The 24181-nt window shown below is 40.3% G+C and overlaps 1 protein-coding gene across 8 annotated transcripts in view; it reads right to left on the bottom strand.

The window, feature by feature from the left end:
• SEPTIN6 (septin 6) overlaps positions 1-24181 on the bottom strand; it is a 230624-nt gene that overhangs the window by 28204 nt on the left and 178239 nt on the right. For 6 of the 8 annotated variants that reach the window (XM_072123543.1, XM_072123540.1, XM_072123546.1 and 3 more), the window contains 7 exons: positions 11597-11711; positions 6794-6989; positions 6486-6672; positions 6121-6282; positions 5703-5799; positions 4818-4986; positions 4045-4177 (listed from right to left, as the gene is read on the bottom strand). In XM_072123543.1, coding sequence (XP_071979644.1) covers positions 4045-4177; positions 4818-4986; positions 5703-5799; positions 6121-6282; positions 6486-6672; positions 6794-6989; positions 11597-11711 — 1059 coding nt within the window. Of the gene's footprint in view, positions 1-4044; positions 4178-4817; positions 4987-5702; positions 5800-6120; positions 6283-6485; positions 6673-6793; positions 6990-7450; positions 7471-11596; positions 11712-24181 lie in introns of those variants that run through there. The other 2 variants (XM_072123548.1, XM_072123547.1) reach the window with 2 other exon arrangements.

Consider the following 24181-nt stretch of genomic DNA (forward strand, 5'->3'; position numbering starts at 1 on the left):
GATAAAGGCTGTCTGGGGGTTAAACATTTTTTATCTACGAGAGGTTCTCATTTGTCCAACCACAACCAACTGATTATGGACCTTCTGGTGTTCATATTAGAAAACAACTACTTCTTGTTTGACTGACGCTTCTTCCACCAGCTCAGGGGCACTGCAATGGGGAGCCCGGCGGCTCCCACATATGCTAACTTGTTCCTGGGCTGGTGGGAGGAGCGCTTCGTCTTCACCGAGGAAATGGATGAATGGATATCCAAGATATGTCTTTGGACAAGATTTATAGATGATGTCCTGCTGCTATGGACATGCACCAGAGAATCATTCTCTGAGTTTGTGACGATCCTGAACAACAACAATCTGGCATCAGATTGACCTCAGAGATCCAATAAGAAACTCTCTCTTTTCTGGATCTCTCCATCACCATCATGAATGATGGTAGCCTTGGCACTTCAGTCTATCGTAAGCAAACTGCCTCAAACAATCTACTCATGTGGCAAAGCCATCATCCACCAGCTTTGAAGAAGGGAATCCCAAAGGGGCAGTTCCTCTGAATTAGGAGGAACTGTTCCTCTATCCCTGACTTTGAAATAAAGGCCAGGGAATTGAAGACATGCTTCATGAATAGGGGATATCCTGAAAATATTCTGGATGAGGCAAGGTCCTATGCTAGAGATCAAGATCGATTCTCACTGCTTATCCCAAAGCAACTTAGTGATGGTGACAACAAAATCAGACTCATCGCTACGTTTGATGAAAAAGCTCCAGAAATTAACAATATTCTGAGGAAATTTTGGGATATTTTGAAACATGATCAGGATCTAAAACACAGGATTGAAATGCACCCCTCGATTACTTATAGAAGGGGCAGGAATCTTGGTGACCGCCTGGTCCACAGCTACCACACACCGGCTGTGTCTGATAATACCTGGCAACAGAAATGTAGAATTAAAGGGACCTACAGATGTGGTAAATGCAAGGCCTGTGGACACATAAATCAAAGTAAAACCTTTTCTAGTGTGAAGACAGGCACTACATACCAGAATCGAGAATTCATCAACTGTAGGACAACGGGGGTGGTTTATCTTGCAACCTGCCCATGTCCCTTAAATTATGTTGGTAAAACCATCAAAGAATTCAGAGTGAGAATCCTTAACCACATTGGGTATACCAGAAGAGGCGAGGATAGATCCTTGGCTAACCATATTCACCAATGTCATGGTGGTGATCTCAATGCCCTCAGGTTTCAGGGCATTGAGAGAATTCTACCTTCTCCTAGAAGAGGGGAATGGAATAATAACATCCTGAGAAAAGAACCTCAATGGATCTTCCGGATGAGATGCACAAAGCCGGATGGTCTGAATGATGCAATATCATTTGCTCCCTTTATATGACTCTCAGTTCCAAATACATGATGCCCAATATATCTAAGACACTAGAGTGTTTATAATGATCTATTATTTTGAATCAAGGTCACTATGATTGGAGTGGACGTACATCGGATTCACAGTTTCTTCAGTACATGCTTGTTATATAATGTACCTCATGTCCATACATTTTCATTGATGAGCATCACGGGATAACCTTTCCTGTTTTCCTGGTCTGATTTATGAGTGTCCCACCCTGTGTTCATACCCAGGTGTTCCCTTATAATTGCTTTATCTATTTATCCTGTCATGTGAATCATCTACCTGTCCGCCGTTACATGAGGGGGCGGGGTTTCCACAGTTAGCTGCCGCCGGTCACCCTGATAGGTGGGCGGTCCTGAGCATCATCCAGTGTCTAATCCCGCACTGGCCAGGGGGCTGAGTAATGCTGAATATAAGGCCAGCTGATGCGCCGCGCCAGCTGCTACGTCTATTACACGCCGGCGCCCACCATCAGGACGCCGTCGTTCTATGTTTTGTGTTGTCTCTGTCTGTATGTGCTAGATTAGACACGTCAGCGTTTTGTTTCCCAGCTCTATGGCTCTTGATGAGCCCATCTATCTTGGGCGAAACGCGTAGAGCTTGAGGGATTATGAGACTAAAGCTATCCGTAGCTAGTGAGAGCTGATTAGTGGGCAATAGGGCTGGATGTAGTACGACCTCATTGCACCGAGGTGTCGTACGGCAGCTTAACACAAACTGCCCCTGATCATTTTGCCCACACTAGAAGTGAATTACTACGACTTGTCCGCGGCATTCCACTATATCCGCAGTCATATGTAACTCATTTCTTGCTCTTAAGAGTGTCATTTAACACATCGGACACTCTTGTTACATTGTATGTTTATTTCACACTGGGGTTTTTTTCAAAATAGTTTTCTAAAAAAAGTTATTTTTTATCTACCTGCGTGACTACTCCAGTCAGATAACGCAATTCATGCAGTTTGGCGACGACAACTCCAAATGAATGTACTGGTGTGTTATCATTTTGAAACAGCACTATCTTTTTTCACCAAATGCGGCCGTGTCTCCTTCAATTTTTTGTCGAAGCGGTTCAATAACTCACTGTAGTATTGTCCAGTGATCATTCTTCCTTTTTCTAAAAAATCCACGAGGATGATGCCGTTCACATCCCAAAAAATCGTCGCCATGACCTTTCTGGCCGATGGAACCTTCTTCACATTCTTTGGAGCAGATTCACCAGGAGAAATCCATTGTTTTGATTGTTGCTTAGTTTCTGGTGTGTAATGATGAATCCAGGTCTCATCAACGATGACAACTCGACGCAAAACTCCTTTGGATCTCGCTTAAATTGCTCCAAACACTGCTTCGAAGTTAACAGCCACATCCGCTTGTTGTCCACTATTTTTTAAGTTGACAATTTTTTCATCGCCAACTTATCATGTAAAATATTAAATGCCGTTCTGGTCGACTAAGTGCACTTTCGTTCGTCGATCAGCGAGTATCACGTTGAGGACTTTTAAAATGATTTCCTCGATAATCACGTCTGCTGGGCGTCCTGGTCGCTCATCAAAACGGATGTTCGTCCACGTTTAAATTTGTTGAACCAATATCTAAACTGTGGTCAAAGATGGCAAAGTGTCCCCATAAACAGCATCCAACTTTATCTCCTCGCATTTTTTCCCATCCAAAAACAAAAAGCGAATTACCGAATGATACTGCTCTTTATCCATCTTAGCAAAAATCACAAAACACTTCTTACTCAAATGGCTGCCAAATCCAAACTAACCAATCAGTCTGCAATTTGTTTTGCCGTCGTTTGATAGATGGCAGCACACAATGGTAACTCCAACTTCCCTCAGGAACGCCCTCTGTCATCGAACACGGGTACTTATTAAACCGCCCCTTGTATACTATAGGATCTGGCTTTTGGGTTCAAAGTCAAACAGGCCTGAGCAAGTATATGCATACAGACCCAAGGAGCCAATCCCCGTCACGAGTTTCTAGTAGGACGCTTTGTCAATGGAGTCGGGAATCAGCTCCACATATATTTTGCTCATATACATTGCGACCTTATGTGAGCCATGTATTTTCTGTATGTGGTTTTAGATTTTTTTTATCAAGTAAACATACTTTTACTGACAAGGTATTCTTGGATTTCTTTGGTTGGGTACTTCATTTAAAGGAACAATAAACCTAAAATGTGATAAAAAGTAAGCAACACATACATTTTCTCACATGGGTTGTCAGTCATATTTCCACATATTTACAAAGAGCGAAGTGGAGGGCATTTATAAGAATTTGACAAGTGTGATGTGATTGTTTTCGCGCCAAAAAAGTTGTACCATTTGTGCACCAACTTTTTGATACAAAAACAAGCACATTAGACTAATCAGAGTTCTGATAAATCCCTCCTAAATGATGAATTGTGGAGTATATCAACCTTTGTGTCTTATTGTAGACATGGGAGATAAAGGAAAAGCCTGAATTTGATGGCTGGGACAGGATCCTGCAACAGAACCCAAAAATTGATAAACCCAGTCATGGTCTAAACTTCACCCTGTGTTTAGTGTTCCTTTAATAAATCATAAAATCTAAAGAAAGCTACATTTGCAACAAAAAAAAAAAACGTCAAGAAAAATAACTAAACACAATTCTGCACCTCTTTTTCAGCTTCTTTAAGTTCAGCCTCCTTCTCTTTTACCCTTTGTACAAACATTTGTCTCATTTCTTCCTCTTTCTTCTGCAATTCTCCCAGAAATTCATTTCTTTTTGCTTCATAAGTCTCCTGCAAACTAAATGCAACAATAAAACAATGAAACAATGAATTTTAGGGACAAACCTACAAGCATCTTTAGTATGCTATACTGATTCTGCAGCTTTCGAGGTAACCTCACTTCTCTGAAATTCTCACTGTTATATCAGTTCTAATCCAATCGTATGGCCACATGCAACCCATGTTTACATGAAAAACTATAAACTGGAATCAACTGATGCATCTAAAATACCAAGGCATACAAGCCCTGAAATAGTCGAAATGCCTGGCGCACAGGAATTGCGCAAATATTTTCCATTACGTCACCTCTATGCCAAGTGGGCGTGAAGGGACACAAAGGGAGAGATGCCCAGCAGCAGGGTTGGCCAACATGGGACGTTCCTGCTTCACAGCTGCAGGACCTGGCACAGAATTGCCCAGGAATGCAGCCAACTGCAGGATATATCAGGAGGACGGAGCCTCCAGATATAATCAGTGGCTACAGGGGGCGAAAGGTGCTCCAGCAACCCTGCCGCCCCCCCTTGTATACATACCAGGTTTTCTGTGATGTTTAAACACACAAGAATATAAAAGATCTATTTTTGCCTAAAAATGTAAATTATTATTTTTTTTCATCTCTAAAATGTACAATGCAAAGCTATCGTATAATAAATCAATACCTAAATGGTTTGCTGTCCGGGTCGGTGTCTTTGAACCCCATTTCCTCTAGCTTGCACCTTCGGTATAACTCATAATGACGTGTGTGCGTTTGCTCCCGCAGATCTTCCATGTTCACCCGTATGAGCATCTCTCGCAACTTGACAAAATCGCAATGGGTTTCATTCTCAACTAGAAGAAATAAAGAAGCTGTTGTTATACCATGGAAATAAAAAACATATTTGGGAAACCAAATCAAAGTTAACATTCTGCATATCAATAAGTATCCTGATTCAAATCAGGATCAAATTCAAATGCAAAAGTATAACAGACAGTATGCGTTTTTGGCAATTGTCTACTTTGATGTGCACCACTACAAAAACTATACTGCAGGTTTTGAAAAAAAAATATATATATATATTTAAAAAAAAAAAAAAAAAAAAAAAACCAAAAAACTGAATAGATGACTGGACACTCTCTTGCACTTTGCTTGGTGTATGAAGGCCTGTAATGTGTGTAATATGTGATATTCTCAAGCAAAAAAAAGCTTTAGGTAAAAAGTGAACAGAGTCTTCCAAACATAAACATTAAAAGTACAGGTGGTCCCCGACTTACAGACAACCTCTAGTTACATATCTGCCCCCTGTGAACTCTGGTGAAGGTCTCTGGATGCTATAAATTAAGTCCCAGGCTGCAATGATCAGATGAAAGGTACCAGTAATGAAGCTTTATTGATTATCCTTGTACCCATAATAACAGAAACATTTTTAAAATCCAATTGTCACATGGGCAAAATAAATGTTGTCTGGAGTTACACTTATAAAAGTTCCGACTTATATACAAATCCAATTTGCGAACAAACCTAAAGAACCTATCCTGTAGGTAACATGGGAACTGCTTATACATACCTTGTACAGTTCCCCATGGGTACTGTCGAACTTTCATCATTTTGTTTCCTATTTTGGCTTCTTCTGTGCTTCCAACAACAGCAAATGGTAAGTGAGCCTGCCACAGAAAGAAGAAATATACAAGTTATATATAAATAATGGATCACAATCTACATTATATAGGTGGTTCTGATGGAATGTTTATACAGTAGTATATGCTACTGTCTTCCATCCGGAGGTACATGATAGTCTACATCTGATGGAAGGGGCTAGCATGATGCCAACATAGCCTAACAGAGTATACTTGCTCTTAAAAATCGTCATACCATGAAATATATATATAGGCAGTCTATGCCTACACAATTTGTACGTTTAAAAGAAAAAAAAAATAGACATTAACATTTGACAGTGTGTGTGTATTGAGGTGTAAAACACTTACATTCATTGTCCCATTTATTTCTGCCACGGTTTCATCATCTGTTGGGAACTGATAGATCTGAACGCCATTACTAACCAGCTCACTTGTGATTTTAATCTTGAATTTTGTCAGCTCACTCTTTGAGATGGCATCGGACTTTGCAATAATCGGTATAATATTAACCTAGGGAACAAAAAAAAAAAAAAAAAGGAATAATTCTCAGTGCACCCAACAAGATTTTTCAAGATTAAATTTCTCCAAATTTTAGTAAATTACTGTTGATGTGTACTGAACCTATAATACTAATGTAAACCTGGAATACATGTTGGAACTACAGAGTTTTACATGGATTTACATTGCTATCATAAGATATCAGGGGCACCAACCTTACTGTCCAGTTTCTTCATTGTCACCAAGTCCAGAGATTTTAAGGAGTGTCCAGTAGGGGCAATAAAGTAAAGGCATGCATGTATACGAGAGTCATGGTAATTGTGAAGAACTCTCTTAATCTTCAGCTCTTCTTGTAGATATGACTCAAACTGGGAGTCAATGAAGTCTACAATGGGCTTGTAACTTTAAGAGAAAACATTAGTGATTACTTAAACTATGGGACAAATAATGACAATTACTACTTGAATGACTGGCTGAGGGTATTTAGAAAGTTTTTTTACTCCCAGGGTAAAGTTTATCTTACCTGTCCTCTTTGTTAATCTGATCTCCGAAGCCTGCAGAGCTGACAATGGTCATTTTCAGACGAACGTTACTTTCTGTCAGATCATAGGTGCTTGATTTCAGCTGAACCCCAGGCTGTGAATGAGAAGTTTGTTCCCCTTCAAACTTTGTATTAAATAATGTATCCATAAGGGTGGATTTGCCAAGACCCGTCTCACCTGAAAATTAAAAAAAAAAAAATACATTTGTTAATGAGTCCTAAGAAATCACTATCAATGACTTTTTAATGAAAAAAAGGTATAAAGGGGTTTTCAAGACCAAAGCAGAGGCATGGGGCAGGGTTCCCTAACATGAAGCATAAGTACTTGCCTACGGGGCACTGGTTAGGCTGGGTTCGCATCACGTTTTATGTACGGCATCCAGCGTATACACTTAGCGTATACGCTGACAAATAGTGGGAGACGGAGGCACAGTTGTTGAATTGATAACAGATACTAAATGTAAGGTTTTTTTGTTGTATCAGTTATAATTTCCTTGCATGTGAAGGTATTAGGTCCCCTATCCAACACATAAAGACATAAGGCATCTATCAGACCCTCATTAAGCACACGTTGTGTCAAATAAATTCAATATTGGGGGTGTGGGGGGTGTGGGGGAAGAGATATCACCTTTAGCGTACCGTATCATACTGGAGAAGCTTGAATGACAGAACAACTGTTTAAAATATTGAAGTTTTCAAGCATTATTCATGGCATACCACTGCCATGGTATGACCCCAGTCCTCAGACACTGCGAATGTGGAAGCAAATAAGTCAAATGCTGCCATACATAAAAACACAGAAAATGTCAAAGTTTGGATGGATATGGGACACATGGTGTGATTCAGTTGAGAAACGCTACTCGCCACACAGGCTCAGAACGGTTCTATTAGAGAAACAATCTGCTAGTTGATGTATAACCAATGTGTGATGGGCTGAAATAGCATTTCAGGTAAATAGAATGGACCACCAAGGTTCGAGATCCTGATGATGTGGAGTAAGGGTACCCAAATTAAAACAATTAACTGGACTTAAAGGGGTATTCCCACAAAGATAACATCTTCTTTAACAAAATAACACATTCTCTAATTCACTGTTATCGACAAAAATGAAGTATTTCACACATATAAGTCCAAACTGTCTCTATCAGTCCTGCTGTACATAATTTCAGTTGCCCCTAGACATGACCCAGTAACTTCTCACTTGGGTCAGCAGCCATCTTGGATTTTTGTGCGAGATCGTGCTGCTGAGATTACCGTCTGTAGCCATGTCCCCTGCACGGAGCTCACACGGAGACACAGATACTTGCTGCCAGGAGATCGTGCGCAAAGAGAAAGGCTGCAAACAATAAGCTACAAGGAGATAAGTGACCCGGGGGAAGCAGGCACATTTCTGTGAGATGTAGCAGAGGTCACTCTGTAACAGTGTAATGGTCTATCAGCCTCTGTGTAATCATCACATGCATCTCTGATCTGTCTCTTCTCTCTATGCATCAGTACAATGTCAGAAGCCAGATGAGAGTGTATATACACCTTGTACCCTGATAATGTAACCACACTGTCACCCCACAGAACTAGATGGATCATACAGTAAGGTGTCTGCTTACAGAAGCCCTGCCCACACCCTGGGATTTTACACTGAGCAGCATAGAGTGTGATACGAGCTAAAACAACAATAAAACTGAGTAATATATTAAAGTAGGGTATAAGTGATCTTTATTGTGTTAACATCACTAAGGATTGAGATGTGGGAATTTTCTTTTGTGGGAAAACCCCTATAACTCAGTCAGCAAGTCAGCCACTTAGTGAAACTTATAAATTCCGTTCCCGGCACCGATTGAACTACTTCTGCCATTTGACTCACCTTGTCAGTTTTGCTTTAAGTGTTCTTAGTTCGCATTACACTGTAATATGACTTATACATATTATTTCTCAGTTGTATGTTGTACATCTGCTATGGATTAACATGTAATACAGTGAAGGAGAGTGATTGGTAAGAAAGACTACTCCAGACGAAATATAGTACAAATGCCTCAACTTTATTGACTCATGTAAGATACTTGAATTTATTGCATCTGTACTCTTATTCTCTGATGTTTCAATAAAACAGTTTAAAAACAAAAATACTAAAGGGCGAGTTGACATTATTCAGCGGGGGGAAAAAAAATGCAAAGCATCTTTTCTTCCACAAACAACAATGGAATTGCAACAGAAGGTACATTTCCATACATAGAAGTCTATGTGGAACGGAACACTTCCCTTTTAGTTGCACCCTCAGAAAACAGAGTGTTATGGAAAGTCACAAAATGTTGGCACATTCCATAGAAAAAAAAACTGTGGACTTTAACACTTGGTTGTATCCATAAGTACCGCCAAGTACATCCATTAGCTTTTTTCAATTTATTCAAATGAAACTTGTTGTAAATATCATTTGTTAGCGGAGATGAATATTGTTATGTGTACACAGACACGTTGCTACCATACAATTAAGTCACTATTACCAAAATAGAAGATGGAAAGAACACATTTCCTCTCAGGAGTTAAGACAGATCTGACAACATGTGTAAAACAGGTTAAGGGCAGCAGAAAAACCCTGGAAAGCCAAACTACCAAAATAAAACTAATTTTAGCCATCGCGGTTCCCTCAAGAATATAACCAGCTTATGAAATGGAACACAAAGTAAATAGAGAGAAGCAGGGCCGAGCTTCTGCTAATCCTACATTAAATGTCCCATAGCTAGAAAACTCAAATATAGAACAGGCAGAAACAATCAATTTCTGTGTTATTAATATATGGCTTTGTTCACATCTGCCTCACTCATATTGTTCAATGTCACTGTTTGTACTTTATAAATACATATTATTATTATCTGAGAATGGCACTGGTTTGTAATGTAGGATAGATCACAAGGAGGCCAGTGGGACATCACTGGTTTACAATATTGTCCTAAGGGTTCAGTCTAGGCTTCTGTCATAGTGAGTAAGAGCACCCTTTTAAAGCCAGCTCCAGAAAATACAATTACCAATACAGGGCAGAGCTCTCAGAAGGGAATTTTTAGGTGTATTAAATATACATTATATTGCATTACTCTATTATTAGTTTTATATGACTAGAAAGTATTACAACGGATTCAATGCACCTGAACACATCCATTAGTGTTACAGCAGAATTCTGTTAGTGTGGCACCAGGCTGGCTGGCTTTCTCATAGTCTGGTGCTTACTGGGTTTCTAAGCAGTATGGCCCAGCAAAAAAAAAAAAAAAAACTAACTCTGCTTATACTAGAATTTATTAAAAAAACAAAAACAAAACCCTCTCTGTACTAGTCTTTCTTCCGGTTGCTCAGACTCCATCTCCCACTGCCGGCACACACACTTTGACATCAGCTTTAAAATTAGGTACATTGGCCTATATTTGAGTATATACGGTACTTGGGTTTGCTTGTGTCCATCAGCGTACTGTCCAGAGCCTGGAAAATTACCTCAAGCAGGTCACAAAATGTGTGTGCCTGCACAAACAGCTAGAAACATACATTATGAGGTATATAGGCCGGATGTCCACATATGCAGGCTGTGCTCACCTCCCAACATTGTGCAGGATGCTTGGCATTTGCCAGAGAACACCAGGATTGGCAAATTGGCAACCCCCGCCCTGTGCTCTTAACAGATAAAAGCAGGATCACACTGAGCCCATGTGGGGTAGGGTGGCATTTCTTTGGAGGGCCACACAGCCCATGTGCTCGCCAGAGGTAGCCTGACTACCATTAGGTGCCCAAGATGCTCAGACCCCTTGTGAGACCATATGCTGGTGCGGTTGGCCCTGGGTTCCTCCTAATGCAGGATAATGCTAGACCTTATGTGGCTGGAGTGTGTCAGCAGTTCCTGCAAGATGAAGGAATTGAAACTATGGACTGGCCCGCTCATTCCCCAGACCTGAATCAGATTGAGTACATCTGGGACATTAAGTCTCGCTCCATCCACCAACATCACGTTGCACCACAGACTGTCCAGGAGTTGGCAGATGCTTTAGTTCAGTTCTGGGAGGAGATCCCTTAGGAGACCATGTGAAACCGCATCAGGAGCATGCCGAGGCATTGTAGGGAGGTCATACAGGCATGTGGAGGCCACACACACCATACTGAGCCTCATTTTCTCTTGTTTTACGGACATTACACCAAAGTTGGATAAGCCTGTAGTGTGCTTTTCCACTTTCATTTTGTGGGAGACTCCAAATCCAGGCCTCCATTGGCTAATAAATTTGAATTCTATTGATGTTTTGTTGTCAGTACATTCAACTTTATTTCATTCATTAGGATCCAGGATGTGTCATTTGAGTGTTTCCTGTAAACACTGTAAAGCACACAATCCACTATGAAAGTCCGTTGAAAGAATTGGCTGTGGATATACAGCAAGACCTGGAGTTTAGTTCGTGCATGCATAAAACAATATTTTCAAAACATTAGACACCGATCAATATAACCAATTTTTGTTATACTGCAAACTGGTAACTGAAAGTATTTATATTCTTGACACTTTATCCATGATAGTTATTAAATGACAGTATCATTGTAGTGAAACAAGGCTAGGACCCGACTTGCTACCATGCACTGTGCAGCTGGCAGTAAACAAGTCTTATGTACAATACACTGTATTCATCTGTATCCGGCCATTCAATGCTCTCATTTTCAGCACAGTTACAGAAAGCCTGCCCCTCTTGTGCTATTCGTACAAGGGCCATTGGATCACAGCTTTTCCTAACAAAGTCTTTAAGCATGTCTGTAAATACTCACCCACACACAGGATATTGAAACAAAACCCATGATTTATTGATTTATTAACCAGTTGATCTGGAAGGCTGTCAAATCCCACATGTCCAGATAGAGGTAGAGAACGGCACCCTTCACCCTAGAAAACAAACAGACATAAGATGTGAATACCCCGGGTTACGTAAAAGATAGGGTCTGTAGGTTTGTTCTTAAGTTGAATTTGTATGCAAGTCGGATCTGTATATTTTATAATTGTAACCCCAGCCAAATTTTTTTTGGTCTCTGTGACAACTGGATTTTAAAAATGTTGGGTTGTCATAAGAACCAGGATTTACAATAAAGCTTAAATACAGTCATATTTAATAAGGTTATAGCTGTTTATTGTAGCCTAGGGCTAAAGTACAGTAAATTTCAATATCCAGAGGTCCGTTTGTAAGTAGGGGTCGTCTGTAAGTCGGGTGTTCTTAAGTAGGGGACCATCTGTACAGCAAATTCTGAATTATGTGTTGCATATAATATGATATAATTATCACAACAGAAATCTGATATCTACACTGGAGAACAATGTATGAGCACTTGATTATTTTCCAAAAATAATGTAATTGTCAAGGAGATATTAATTGTGAATGTATAAGATTGGTTTAACTACAGGGCAATTACAAACTTTGTAGAAATATATGGCATCTATTGAAGCATCCAGGCCTCCTTTACAACATCCTGGAGATCCTTACAACCTGATAAACTCTGACCTGCAGAACGTTCTGTGGTGACCTCAAAAGCCATTTGGTCACCTCTTCTCTGCACCTACCCCCACCCCTGCATCTAGGGATTTGGAAACAAAGAACTGTTACATATTCCTGGACTCTCCCCCTCATTAACACTTTACCCAATGGTGAATGACCCTCTGGACTAATTAATGAATGGGAGGTTCTGAAACCTGAACCAAACTGAGAAGATATAAAACAATATGAAATCCAAGAATTGGTGTTCACATTTTGTGGGCTGCTTGACAAGCTGAGTGTGTTCCTTATTTCTCCCACCTCCAGGGAATCAGGATTTACTTTAATTTGTAAGTTTCTGTTATTTTTCTCCCTTTTTATTTTATAACTGTTTTGCCGTGTTGTGTGTCATTTTATTTTGTAATTCTTTTGCTTTTAACATCTATTTTTATGCACTGATCAACTTTTTGTAATTAAAGCTTTTCACTTTAATTTTGGTCCCTGCATGCTCTGCGAACTCATAGCCTTGTGAAGTGTGGTTAGCTGTGTGACTGCTAGAGTGCCGAGTGTGCATGTCTAGTGGTGTGACAAGGTGACTGCTTGAGAGCAAGAGTTGATGTAGAGTGGGATACTTCTTGGTCCCAGTATAAATGCAATAAGTGGTGGCAGCGGGTCTGGGGGGTGCTGGAGCTGTATGAGGTGTGATTTTTGCTCAATTTGTGTCTTGAGTGAAAAGGTGAGCGCAAGTTTGAGTAGGCTAAATTAACCCGTACAGTTGCACCCCAAGTCACGGCGTCCTCGCCGTGACAATAATTATCACAACAGAAATCTGATATCTACACTGGAGAACAATGTATGAGTACTTGATTATTTTCCAGAAATAATGTAATCTCCATTGATGAACATTCGATTTATTTTTTGAAGGGTATACCATGCCACAAGAACAATGTTTTGAAAAAAAATACCAAAGCATACAAAACCTAAAATCTTTATATAAAATCTTTTTATAATGACTATAGCCCAGAGAAAGAGAACAAAATTTTCTTAAGGCTACAATAGTCACCAATCAGTAGGAAGTGCACAGGACTTTGCATTCAATGATTCCAGCACATCTGCAGCCACGGGATATCACTGTCTCTCACACTGCTCTGGTGGGATTTTTGGGCTACACGTCAAATCTCTTCCACTGTTCGGTGACTGTTGTGCATCTTTTGGCCTATCTTGGTCTCCAAGGATTTTCCAGAGGTTTTCTATTGGGTTAAGATCGGGAGTCTGAGCATGGCATTTCATGGTTTCAATGTTTTTTGTTTCAAAGGGCCCATTTTGCTGTGAGACATTGCAGCTTATTTATTAAGGGTCCGCGGACCGCACTATCGTTGGATATTCCGACGATTACGTTTTGCACGGCATTTAGCAGGGGATTTTGGCGCACACGATCTGCGCCGGGTTTCATGCGGCACACAAAACGGGGGTGGGTCGTCGGACAATCCGGCTGATTCGGACAGAGCGTGAATGCACTTACATGCACCGGGAAGAAGGTGAACCCCGGTGGATCTGAGCTGGGAGCGACACATGCAGGCGCACGTTCGTAGTGAATCGCGGTACAATCTATGATAGTTGGATTGCAGATCGGGGATTGCGACGTGGACAGGTAAGTAAATGTGCCCCATTGTCTTGCATAAAAATTAAGGGATTGAGTGAAGAATGCAGTGTATGAACCATGTTTTGCTGAAGAAGGTTCTGATACACACTTGCACTCACACTGCCAACTCCTGCTGCAGAGAACATTCCCCAAACCATGAGACTTGCTCCACTGCCTTTCACCGACTTATTTACACACTTTGAAATAAGCCTCTCCCCAGTTTGTCAACAGACATGTTTCCTATCAGATCCAGATCACCAAAATGAACTGTGACCAATTCTCCTCTGTCCACACAACATGCTCCTCAGCAAAGTGGACTGTAGCCTTTTGATACTTTCTACTAATGAGAGGTTCGGTCAATGCAGAGTGGCCTTTCAGCCCAAATGCTCTTAACCTTTTCCCGCCACGGCCCTTTTTTGTTTTTGCGTTTCCATTTTTCAATCCCCACCTTCAAAAATCTACAACTTTTTTATTTTTCCATGTAGAGAGCTGTGTGAGAGCTTGTTTTCTGTAGAACAAATTGCTCTTCATAGTGATGTTATGTAGTATTCCATGTTGTGTACTGGGAAGCAGGAAAAAAAAATCAAATGCAAGTGAAATAGGTTTAAAAAAACGCATTTGCTCTGTTTTCTTGTGGGCTTGGATTTTACGGATTTCACTGTGCGCCCCAAATGACAGGTCTGCTTTATTCTTTGGGTCAGTGCACTCACAGGGATACCAAATTTGTATTGGTTTTTTAAAGTTTTCATACGTTAACATTAAAACCTCTTTTTTTGCCATCTTTTGGCGCTAATAACGTTTTCATACTTCATTGTATGGAGCTGTGGGTGGTGTCATTTATTGAGACTTTTGATGACGTTTTTAATGCTTTTATATTTAGGACTGTACAGCCTTTTGTTCACTTTTTATATTTTTCATAATTTTCAACTTTGGGCTCCATTTTCCGTTACTGGGTTAAACGCTGTGAAAAACCATTATTATATTTTGATAGATCAGGCATTTTCAGACATGCTGATACCTACTGTGTTTATGATTTTTACAGTTTATTTATATTTATGTAACTTCTCTGGAAAGGGGGTGATTTGAATTTTTAGGTTTTTGTAATAGATTTTTTTATTTTTATTTTACCATTTTTCAGACCTTCTAGGGTACTTTAACCCTAGGTTGCCGATTGATCCTACCATATACTGCCATACTACACAGTATGGCAGTATAAGGGGATTTTCCTCCTCATTCATTACAATATGCAAATCCCACATTGTAATGAATAGGTTAAAACGAGACCGCCTCGAGTTTTCAGAAGACCCAAGGCTGTCATGGCAACCGATCGCAGCTCCCTGTTGATGTCACAGGGAGCGACAATGTTCATCAAGATGGTGGCGCCCATGCGCCTTAGTATTTTAATCTTATTTCATAAATTGTATATATTCTGCTATTTTACACGTTCCGATATGTTCACATCGGACTGCACAATGTCCTTGGCATTTAGGAAATTGTGTATTTTAAAATGTTTATCTATAGCATTTATTCAAGACAACGAAGCACAAACCCTAGACACTAACAATTACACTGTGATAAAAACAAGATCCTTAGTTCTTCATGTCAGGAGATAGATCTGTACAGAGATGCCATGTGCCGCATACAAAACAGGTGTTCTCTGTTAGGGAGACATGAGCTGGAACAAGCAGAGGAAGGAGGCAGCAGGAATCACTCATGGATGCAACTCAAGCCTCAGTGCAGTGAGAAAAACACTTAACCCCTTAAGGACGCAGCCATTTTACAGCTTAAGGCTCAGCCCCATTTTTTGGATTCTGACTTGCGTCACTTTATATGGTTATAACTTTTGAACACTGTTACTTATCAAAGCGATTCTGAGATTGTTTTTTCCCCACATGTTGTACTTCATTTTAGTGGTAAATGTTGGCTGATAAGTTTTGCGTTTATTTTCCAAAAAAAGGAAAAAATGATGAATTTTTTGAAAAATCTCACTTTTTTGAAATTCAAAATCATTACATTTTCAGGTAGATGGATTTACCACCTAAATAAGTTGCTGCATAACATTTCCCATGTGTCTACTTTACATTTTCATAATTTTTGAAATGTCTGGATAATTTATTTTGATGTCGCTCGGCTTACAAATCGAATAGCGATTTTCCGTATTTACAGAATTGACTATTTTGGGGATAAATACTGTTTTGAATGAAATGTTACATATTTAGTATCAAAACACCCGTATATAATCAACCCATTTTCAAATCTGCACCCCTCAAACTATCAGAAACAGCTTTTAGGAAGATTGTTAACCCCTTGAGATCTTCATAGTAATTGAATCAAAATGGAGGTGAAATTTAGAATGGTCAAATTGTTCCGGTTATATGTTCATTTAGCCCTAAAATTTACACATTTCCAAAAGATAAAAATAGAAAACCCACCATACAATTTGTTCTGCAATTTCTCCCGAGTGCAAAGACCCCCCACATGTGGACATTACTTGTTTTATGGGTACACAGCGGGGCGCAGAATGGAAGGAGGGACCTGCAGCTGCCAGGATTTTAGTTTCCTCTTTGGTCCCTTTTGTAGGTTATAAATTTTCGCTTTTTCGTTATTGGGGCCATGTGATGGCATTTTTTTTGCGGGATGAGATGCTTTTTTCAGTGTTGCCATTTTGGGGTTGGTATCGCCTATTGTTGAAAATTTAGGAACTCGTTTTTGAGGGTATGAGTAGAAAAGCATCAATTCTGTACTGGATTTTTTACTTTTTTTTTTTCGTGTTCACCGTTTAGCCTAATAATCATGTTAGCTTTATTCTATGGGACGATACGATTACGGGGATACCAGACTTGAATATATTTTCTTACATTTTACTAAATTTGTCAAATAAAACCGTAATGTGGGAAAAAAAATCTATCATTTTTGCATTGCCGTCTTCCAAGTGGTATAACATTTTTACTTTTTTGACTTGGGAGCTGGTTGATGGCTTGTTTTTTGCGGGACATGCTGTACTTTGCAGCAGTATCATTATGGAGTACATATGTTTTTTTGATCACTTTTGATGGCATTTTTTGTAAGATTGAATAGGTAAAAATGTTAATTTTTGGTGGGTTTTCAATAGTTTTTTTTAACGGCGTTCATCGTACGGGTTCAATAATGATTTACTTTTATTCTACGGGTTGTTACGGACACTGTGATACTATATATGTGGGGTTTTTGTTATGATTTAGACTTTTTTGGGGTTATATGTCTCTTTATATGTTATGTGGCTTATGGCCATTTTTATTGATTTATTACTTTATTTTTTATTGAATAACATTTTTTTTTTTTTACTTTTTCACTTTTTCCACCATGGGAAATAACCAAGCAATCATCTGATTGCTTGTTCATGATAATACTCTGCAATAATCATGTATTGCAGGGTATTATCAGTGTTAGCCTATGCGCTTGCATAGGCTGGCGCTATGCCAGTAAGATGACGTCACAGACGCCATCTTACTGGCAATGCCTGCAGGCAGTGCTGGGGACCAGATCGGACCCCAGCACTTCCACAGCAGCGATCGGCGTCCCCCGAAAACGGTTCAGGGGGGGCCGATCGTGGGGGAAAGACCCCAGAGGCATGTTAGATGCCGCGGTCGTGCTGACCGCGGCATTTAACGGGTTACACACCCGCGATCGGAGCCCACTCCGACCGCGGGTGTTACACTGGGGGTGCTGGCTATTAGTTACAGCCGGCATCCCGTGTTTCCCGATGCCGGTTCGGCTCTGATCCAGAGCCGAGCCGGCATAAGTGCCGTGGCGGATATATCCGCCACTGAGCGCTAAGTCACTGCGCTCCGTGGCGGATATATCCGCCACGGAGCGTGAAGGGGTTAAACTACGAGGCACAGGATATGTTCAAGTAACTAAAATATGGATTAAATTAAAGCATGGAAACTTTATATTGCAATCAGAAAAAGTGGTCAAGGAAGAAAAGGACAGACACTTAGTAATGCTGCTCCCAAGATGAAAAACAGAACTAACTGTGTCACTTGCAGGACTGCATAGTGTATGGGACCAGAAAGAAATGTACTTTCTCCATTATCTACCAGGGTTGTGGTGTCAGAGCCAATTTCAGTAGAGTAATTAAATGGACCAGACACAAAAATATATAATTTGGTACCGTTTATCAATGCAGTATATGCCTAATATTTTTTAAGAGTAGAGCTCATTTTAGAGCTCCTAGAGCAGTGGTTCTAAACCTTTTTAATGCTGTGACCCCGCAATACAGTTCCTTATGTTGCGGTGACCCCAAACCATGTACAAGACTATAACGACTATAGTACTGCCCCCTATGTACAGGCATATATCTACTATAATACTGCTCCCTATGTACAAGAATATAACTACTATAACACTGCTCCCTATGTACAAGAATATAACTACTATAACACTGCTCCCTATGTACAAGAATATAACTACTATAATGCTGCCCCCTATGTACAAGAATATAACTACTATAATGCTGCCCCCTATGTACAAGAATATAACTACTATAATACTGCCCCCTATGTACAAGAATATAACTACTATAATACTGCCCCCTATGTAAAGGAATATAACTACTATAATACTGCCCCCTATGTACAAGAATATAACTACTATAACACTGCCCCCTATGTACAAGAATATAACTACTATAATGCTGCCCCCTATGTACAAGAATATAACTACTATAATACTGCCCCCTATGTACAAGAATATAACTACTATAATACTACTCCCTATGTACAGGAATATAACTACTATAATACTGCCCCCTATGTACAGGAATATAACTACTATAATACTGCCCCCTATGTACAGGAATATAACTACTATAATAGTGCCCCCTATGTACAAGACTATAACGACTATAGTACTGCCCCCTATGTACAGGCATATATCTACTATAATACTGCTCCCTATGTACAAGAATATAACTACTATAACACTGCTCCCTATGTACAAGAATATAACTACTATAACACTGCTCCCTATGTACAAGAATATAACTACTATAACACTGCTCCCTATGTACAAGAATATAACTACTATAATGCTGCCCCCTATGTACAAGAATATAACTACTATAATGCTGCCCCCTATGTACAAGAATATAACTACTATAATACTGCCCCCTATGTACAAGAATATAACTACTATAATACTGCCCCCTATGTAAAGGAATATAACTACTATAATACTGCCCCCTATGTACAAGAATATAACTACTATAACACTGCCCCCTATGTACAAGAATATAACTACTATAATGCTGCCCCCTATGTACAAGAATATAACTACTATAATACTGCCCCCTATGTACAAGAATATAACTACTATAATACTACTCCCTATGTACAGGAATATAACTACTATAATACTGCCCCCTATGTACAGGAATATAACTACTATAATACTGCCCCCTATGTACAGGAATATAACTACTATAATGCTGCCCCCTATGTACAAGAATATAACTACTATAATGCTGCCCCCTATGTACAAGAATATAACTACTATAATGCTGCCCCCTATGTACAAGAATATAACTACTATAATACTGCCCCCTATGTACAAGAATATAACTACTATAATACTGCCCCCTATGTAAAGGAATATAACTACTATAATGCTGCCCCCTATGTACAAGAATATAACTACTATAATACTGCCCCCTATGTACAAGAATATAACTACTATAATACTACTCCCTATGTACAGGAATATAACTACTATAATACTGCCCCCTATGTACAGGAATATAACTACTATAATACTGCCCCCTATGTACAGGAATATAACTACTATAATACTGCCCCCTATGTACAGGAATATAACTACTATAATAGTGCCCCCTATGTACAAGACTATAACGACTATAGTACTGCCCCCTATGTACAGGCATATATCTACTATAATACTGCTCCCTATGTACAAGAATATAACTACTATAACACTGCTCCCTATGTACAAGAATATAACTACTATAACACTGCTCCCTATGTACAAGAATATAACTACTATAATACTGCCCCCTATGTACAAGAATATAACTACTATAATACTGCCCCCTATGTACAAGAATATAACTACTATAATACTACTCCCTATGTACAGGAATATAACTACTATAATACTGCCCCCTATGTACAGGAATATAACTACTATAATACTGCCCCCTATGTACAGGAATATAACTACTATAATACTGCCCCCTATGTACAGGAATATAACTACTATAATACTGCCCCCTATGTACAGGAATATAACTACTATAATAGTGCCCCCTATGTACAAGACTATAACGACTATAGTACTGCCCCCTATGTACAGGCATATATCTACTATAATACTGCTCCCTATGTACAAGAATATAACTACTATAATACTGCTCCCTATGTACAAGAATAAAACTACTATAATACTGCCCCCTACCTACAAGAATATAACTACTATAATACTGCCCCCTATGTGCAAGAATATAACTACTATAATACTGCTCCCTATGTACAAGAATATAACTACTATAATACTGCCCCCTATGTACAGGAATATAACTACTATAATACTGTGCCCCCTTCCCCCAGTTTTGGTTCCTCCATTTGCTGCCCCAGTTGTAGTGCCACCCCTCCTGCCCCCAATTCTAGCCCCCCCTCCTGTCTCCAGTTTTGCCCATTCTCCTGCCTACAGTTCTAGTGCTTCCCCTCCTGCCCCCAGTTTTGGTGTGCCCCCCCCTGCTGCCTCCAGTTTTGCCCCCTTCTCCTGCCCCCAGATCTAGTGCTTCCCCTCCTGCCCCAGTTTTGGTGTGTGTCCCCTCCTGTCTCCAGTTTTTCCCCTTCTCCTGCCCCCAGTTTTGGTGTGTCCCCCCCACCCTGCTGCCTCCAGTTTTGCCCCTTCTCCTGCCCCCGGTTCTAGTGCTTTCCCTCCTGACCCCAATTTTGGTGTCCCCCCCCCCCCTCCTGCCCCCAGTTTTGGTGCCCCCCCCCCTCCTTTCACCAGTTTTTCCCCTTCTCCTGCCCCCAGTTTTGGTGTGTCCCACTCCTGTCTCCAGTTTTGCCCCTTCTCCTGCCCCCAGTTCTATTGCTTCCCCTCCTGCGGCTTGTATACAGTAGGAAGGTCCTCAAGCAGTGAGTTATCACACATGTTATACTCAGTTTTTGCTGCGAATCGCGGCAAAAACGTAATAGGATCGCGACCCCTGTGTTTTGGTCGTTCGACCCCCTCTGGGGTCGCGACCCACAGGCTGAGAAACGCTTTCCAGAGTGACTAGTAAAACATCTGTGGACCAACATGGGGGTCAAAGTCAGTGACCATTTTGGTGGAGTTGGAGTTAGGGAAATTGTGGGAAGTTTGACTTGCTCCACAGGCCGGATATCTACCCAATAATTCTGTGCATAATATAATAATAATTCAATAAATATAATATAATAATTCAGTGTGGAGGGAGCCCCTTTACAGCAATGAAACATGGCTCTGCCCCTTCACATTAGATATCACAGTCCATTGATTAAATGCATGGGAAGAGATAGAGTGCACACCACGGACCCCTCTACCCACATAAATATTAAAAATGACAATTTAATTACTTTGGAGTTGGTAAGGTGAAACTAGGGGAAAAAACGTTTTTTTCTTTGTTAAGGTAAGTAACAAAGTTCCTTATAATTATGTACTACTGATTTACTACTGAGTTGTAACAACATTTAAACAATTATGCAATTTATATTGGCTCCATTTAAATTTTTGGTACCTTGCAGTCACCTCGTAGAGCAGGGGTCCCCAAACTACGGCCCGCGGGCCACATGCGGCCCCCATCGCATCCGGCCGTGGCCACCGGCAGTCAGGCAGGGGCCTCCGTCCATCCGGACAGGAAGCTCCTGCCGTAACTGTATAGTGCTCGATGCGGCCCTTTTCAGGCCAGAAAATAACCCCAGTGCACATTGCTCCTCGAACCTGCATGCGCAGCCGCGTGATGACGTCATCACGCGGCCGCGCTCCTTTTCCTGTCCAGCAGCCGCAAGAAAAAAGAAATCGCGGGAGGCAGAGGTGAGTATATGATTTTTTTTTTTTTTTTAAACAGCAGTAAAATTATTGTGCCGGCCGTGGGACCCTAATATATGAAATAATGCATTATGGGAGCAACATATAAAACAACTAATGGTGGGGGTATATAAAATCACTAATGGTGCGGGGGGGGGGGGGGGGGTGGAAGGACATATAAAACAACTAATGGTGGGGGGACCATATAAAACAACTAATGGTGGGGGGACCATATAAAACAACTAATGGTGGGGGGACATATAAAACAACTAATAATGGGGGGTATATAAAATAACTAATGGGGGGGCATATAAAACAACTAATGGTGGTGGGGGGGTTCATATAAAATAACTAATGGTGGGGGGGGGGGTTCATATAAAATAACTAATGTGGTGGTGGGGGGGTACATATAAAATAATTAATGGTGGGGGACAGTCTGGTAATTAATGGGGGGCAGCATGGGAAATAATTAAATGGAGAGGCGTCCCAGTATATTTAATAATTAACTGACCCAATTAATTAATTCATTGGGCCAATATATAAAATAGTTCACAAGAGGGTACAGTATATTAAATAATTAATTGAGGGGTGGCCAGGTGTATTACGGATGTGGTCACATGTACCGCTATTTATCCGGCCCTCCAATGGACTGAGAGGGACAGTGAACGGTCCCCTATGCAAAATGTTTGGGGACCCCTGTCGTAGAGCATCACTTCTATTTTTGTGCATTACTCAATACAGGTGGTCTCCTACTTAAGAACACCTGACTTACATACGACCCCTAGTTACAAACGGACCTCTGGTAATTGGTAATTTATTGTGCTTTAGTCCTAGGTTACAATAAACAGCTATAAACAGTGTCTGTAATGAAGCTTTAGTGTTAATCCTGGTTCTTAGGACAACCCAACATTTTTAAAATCCAATTGTCACAGAGACCAAAAAATTTTTGCCTGGGATTACAATAATAAAGTATACGGTTCCGACTTACATACAAACTCAACTTAAGAACAAACCTACAGAACCAATCTTGTATGTAACCCGGGGACTGCCTGTAAAGCATTATTGTACCATAAACAATTATGAAATTTTGCCATAATTCTAGCTCTCTAAGTAAATGTATGGTTTTGTCCTTAACCCCTTCATTTTTCACTCCCCACCTTCAAAAATATATAAAACTTTTTTATTTTTCCATGTACAAAGCTGTTTTATGGCTTATTTTCTGCGTAACAAATTACACTTCAAATGGTGGTATTTAATATATCATGCCATGTACTGGGATGCGGGAAAAAATTCCAAATGCAGTGAAATTGGTAAAAAAACGCATGTGTGCCGTATTCTTGTGGGCTTGGATTTTACGGATTTCACTGTATGCCCCAAATGACATGTCTACTTTATTCTTTTGGCGCGATTTTCCATTACAGGGTTAAACGCAGTGAAAAACAGTTATTATATTTTGATAGATCGGGCATTTTTGGACATGTCAATACCTAATGTGTTTAGGATTTTTACTGTTTATTTATACTTATATCAGTTCTAGGGAAAGGGGTTGATTTGAGGTTTTAGGGTTTTTTCATTGTAATTTTTTTTTAATTTTTACTATTTTTCAGACTCCCTTAGGTACTTTAACCCTAGGTTGTCTGTACGAACCTATCATACACTGCCATACTACAGTATGGCAGTATATGGGGATTTTACTCCTCATTTATTACAATGTGCTGATAGCACATTGTAATGAATAGGTTAACCCGAAGCAGCATCGGGTCTTCGGTGATGTCACAGGAAGAAACAATCCTCTGAAAGATAGCGGCGCCCATGTGCCTCCATCTTTTTTAAGCCACCGGCGATCAGCGGGAAAACACCTACAAGCGGCAACGATCACAGGTGTTACCGGTAATATGCAGCAAAGACTTACCGGCTATGGAGAGGGCTCAGCCTGTAAGCCCTCTCCATCCACCCGCACCTGGCATGTGACGTAGTATTACGTCACATGTCGGTAAGGGGTTAAAGAGGTTTTTAATGAATATGGGAAAACTGCTATGGAAGCGGACATTGGTAAGGGAAAATACACACACAGGTTCCGGATTCCGATTTTTATACGGGTTACGGTTGTTTAACCCCTTTGGGCACCAGGAAGTACTACAACGTCGTGGTGCTGTGGAGCATGTATGGAGAGAGCTAAAGGATGAGCTATATCCA

This window comes from Engystomops pustulosus, chromosome 9, assembly GCF_040894005.1.
Source record: "Engystomops pustulosus chromosome 9, aEngPut4.maternal, whole genome shotgun sequence".
In the NCBI taxonomy this organism is placed as follows: domain Eukaryota; kingdom Metazoa; phylum Chordata; class Amphibia; order Anura; family Leptodactylidae; genus Engystomops; species Engystomops pustulosus.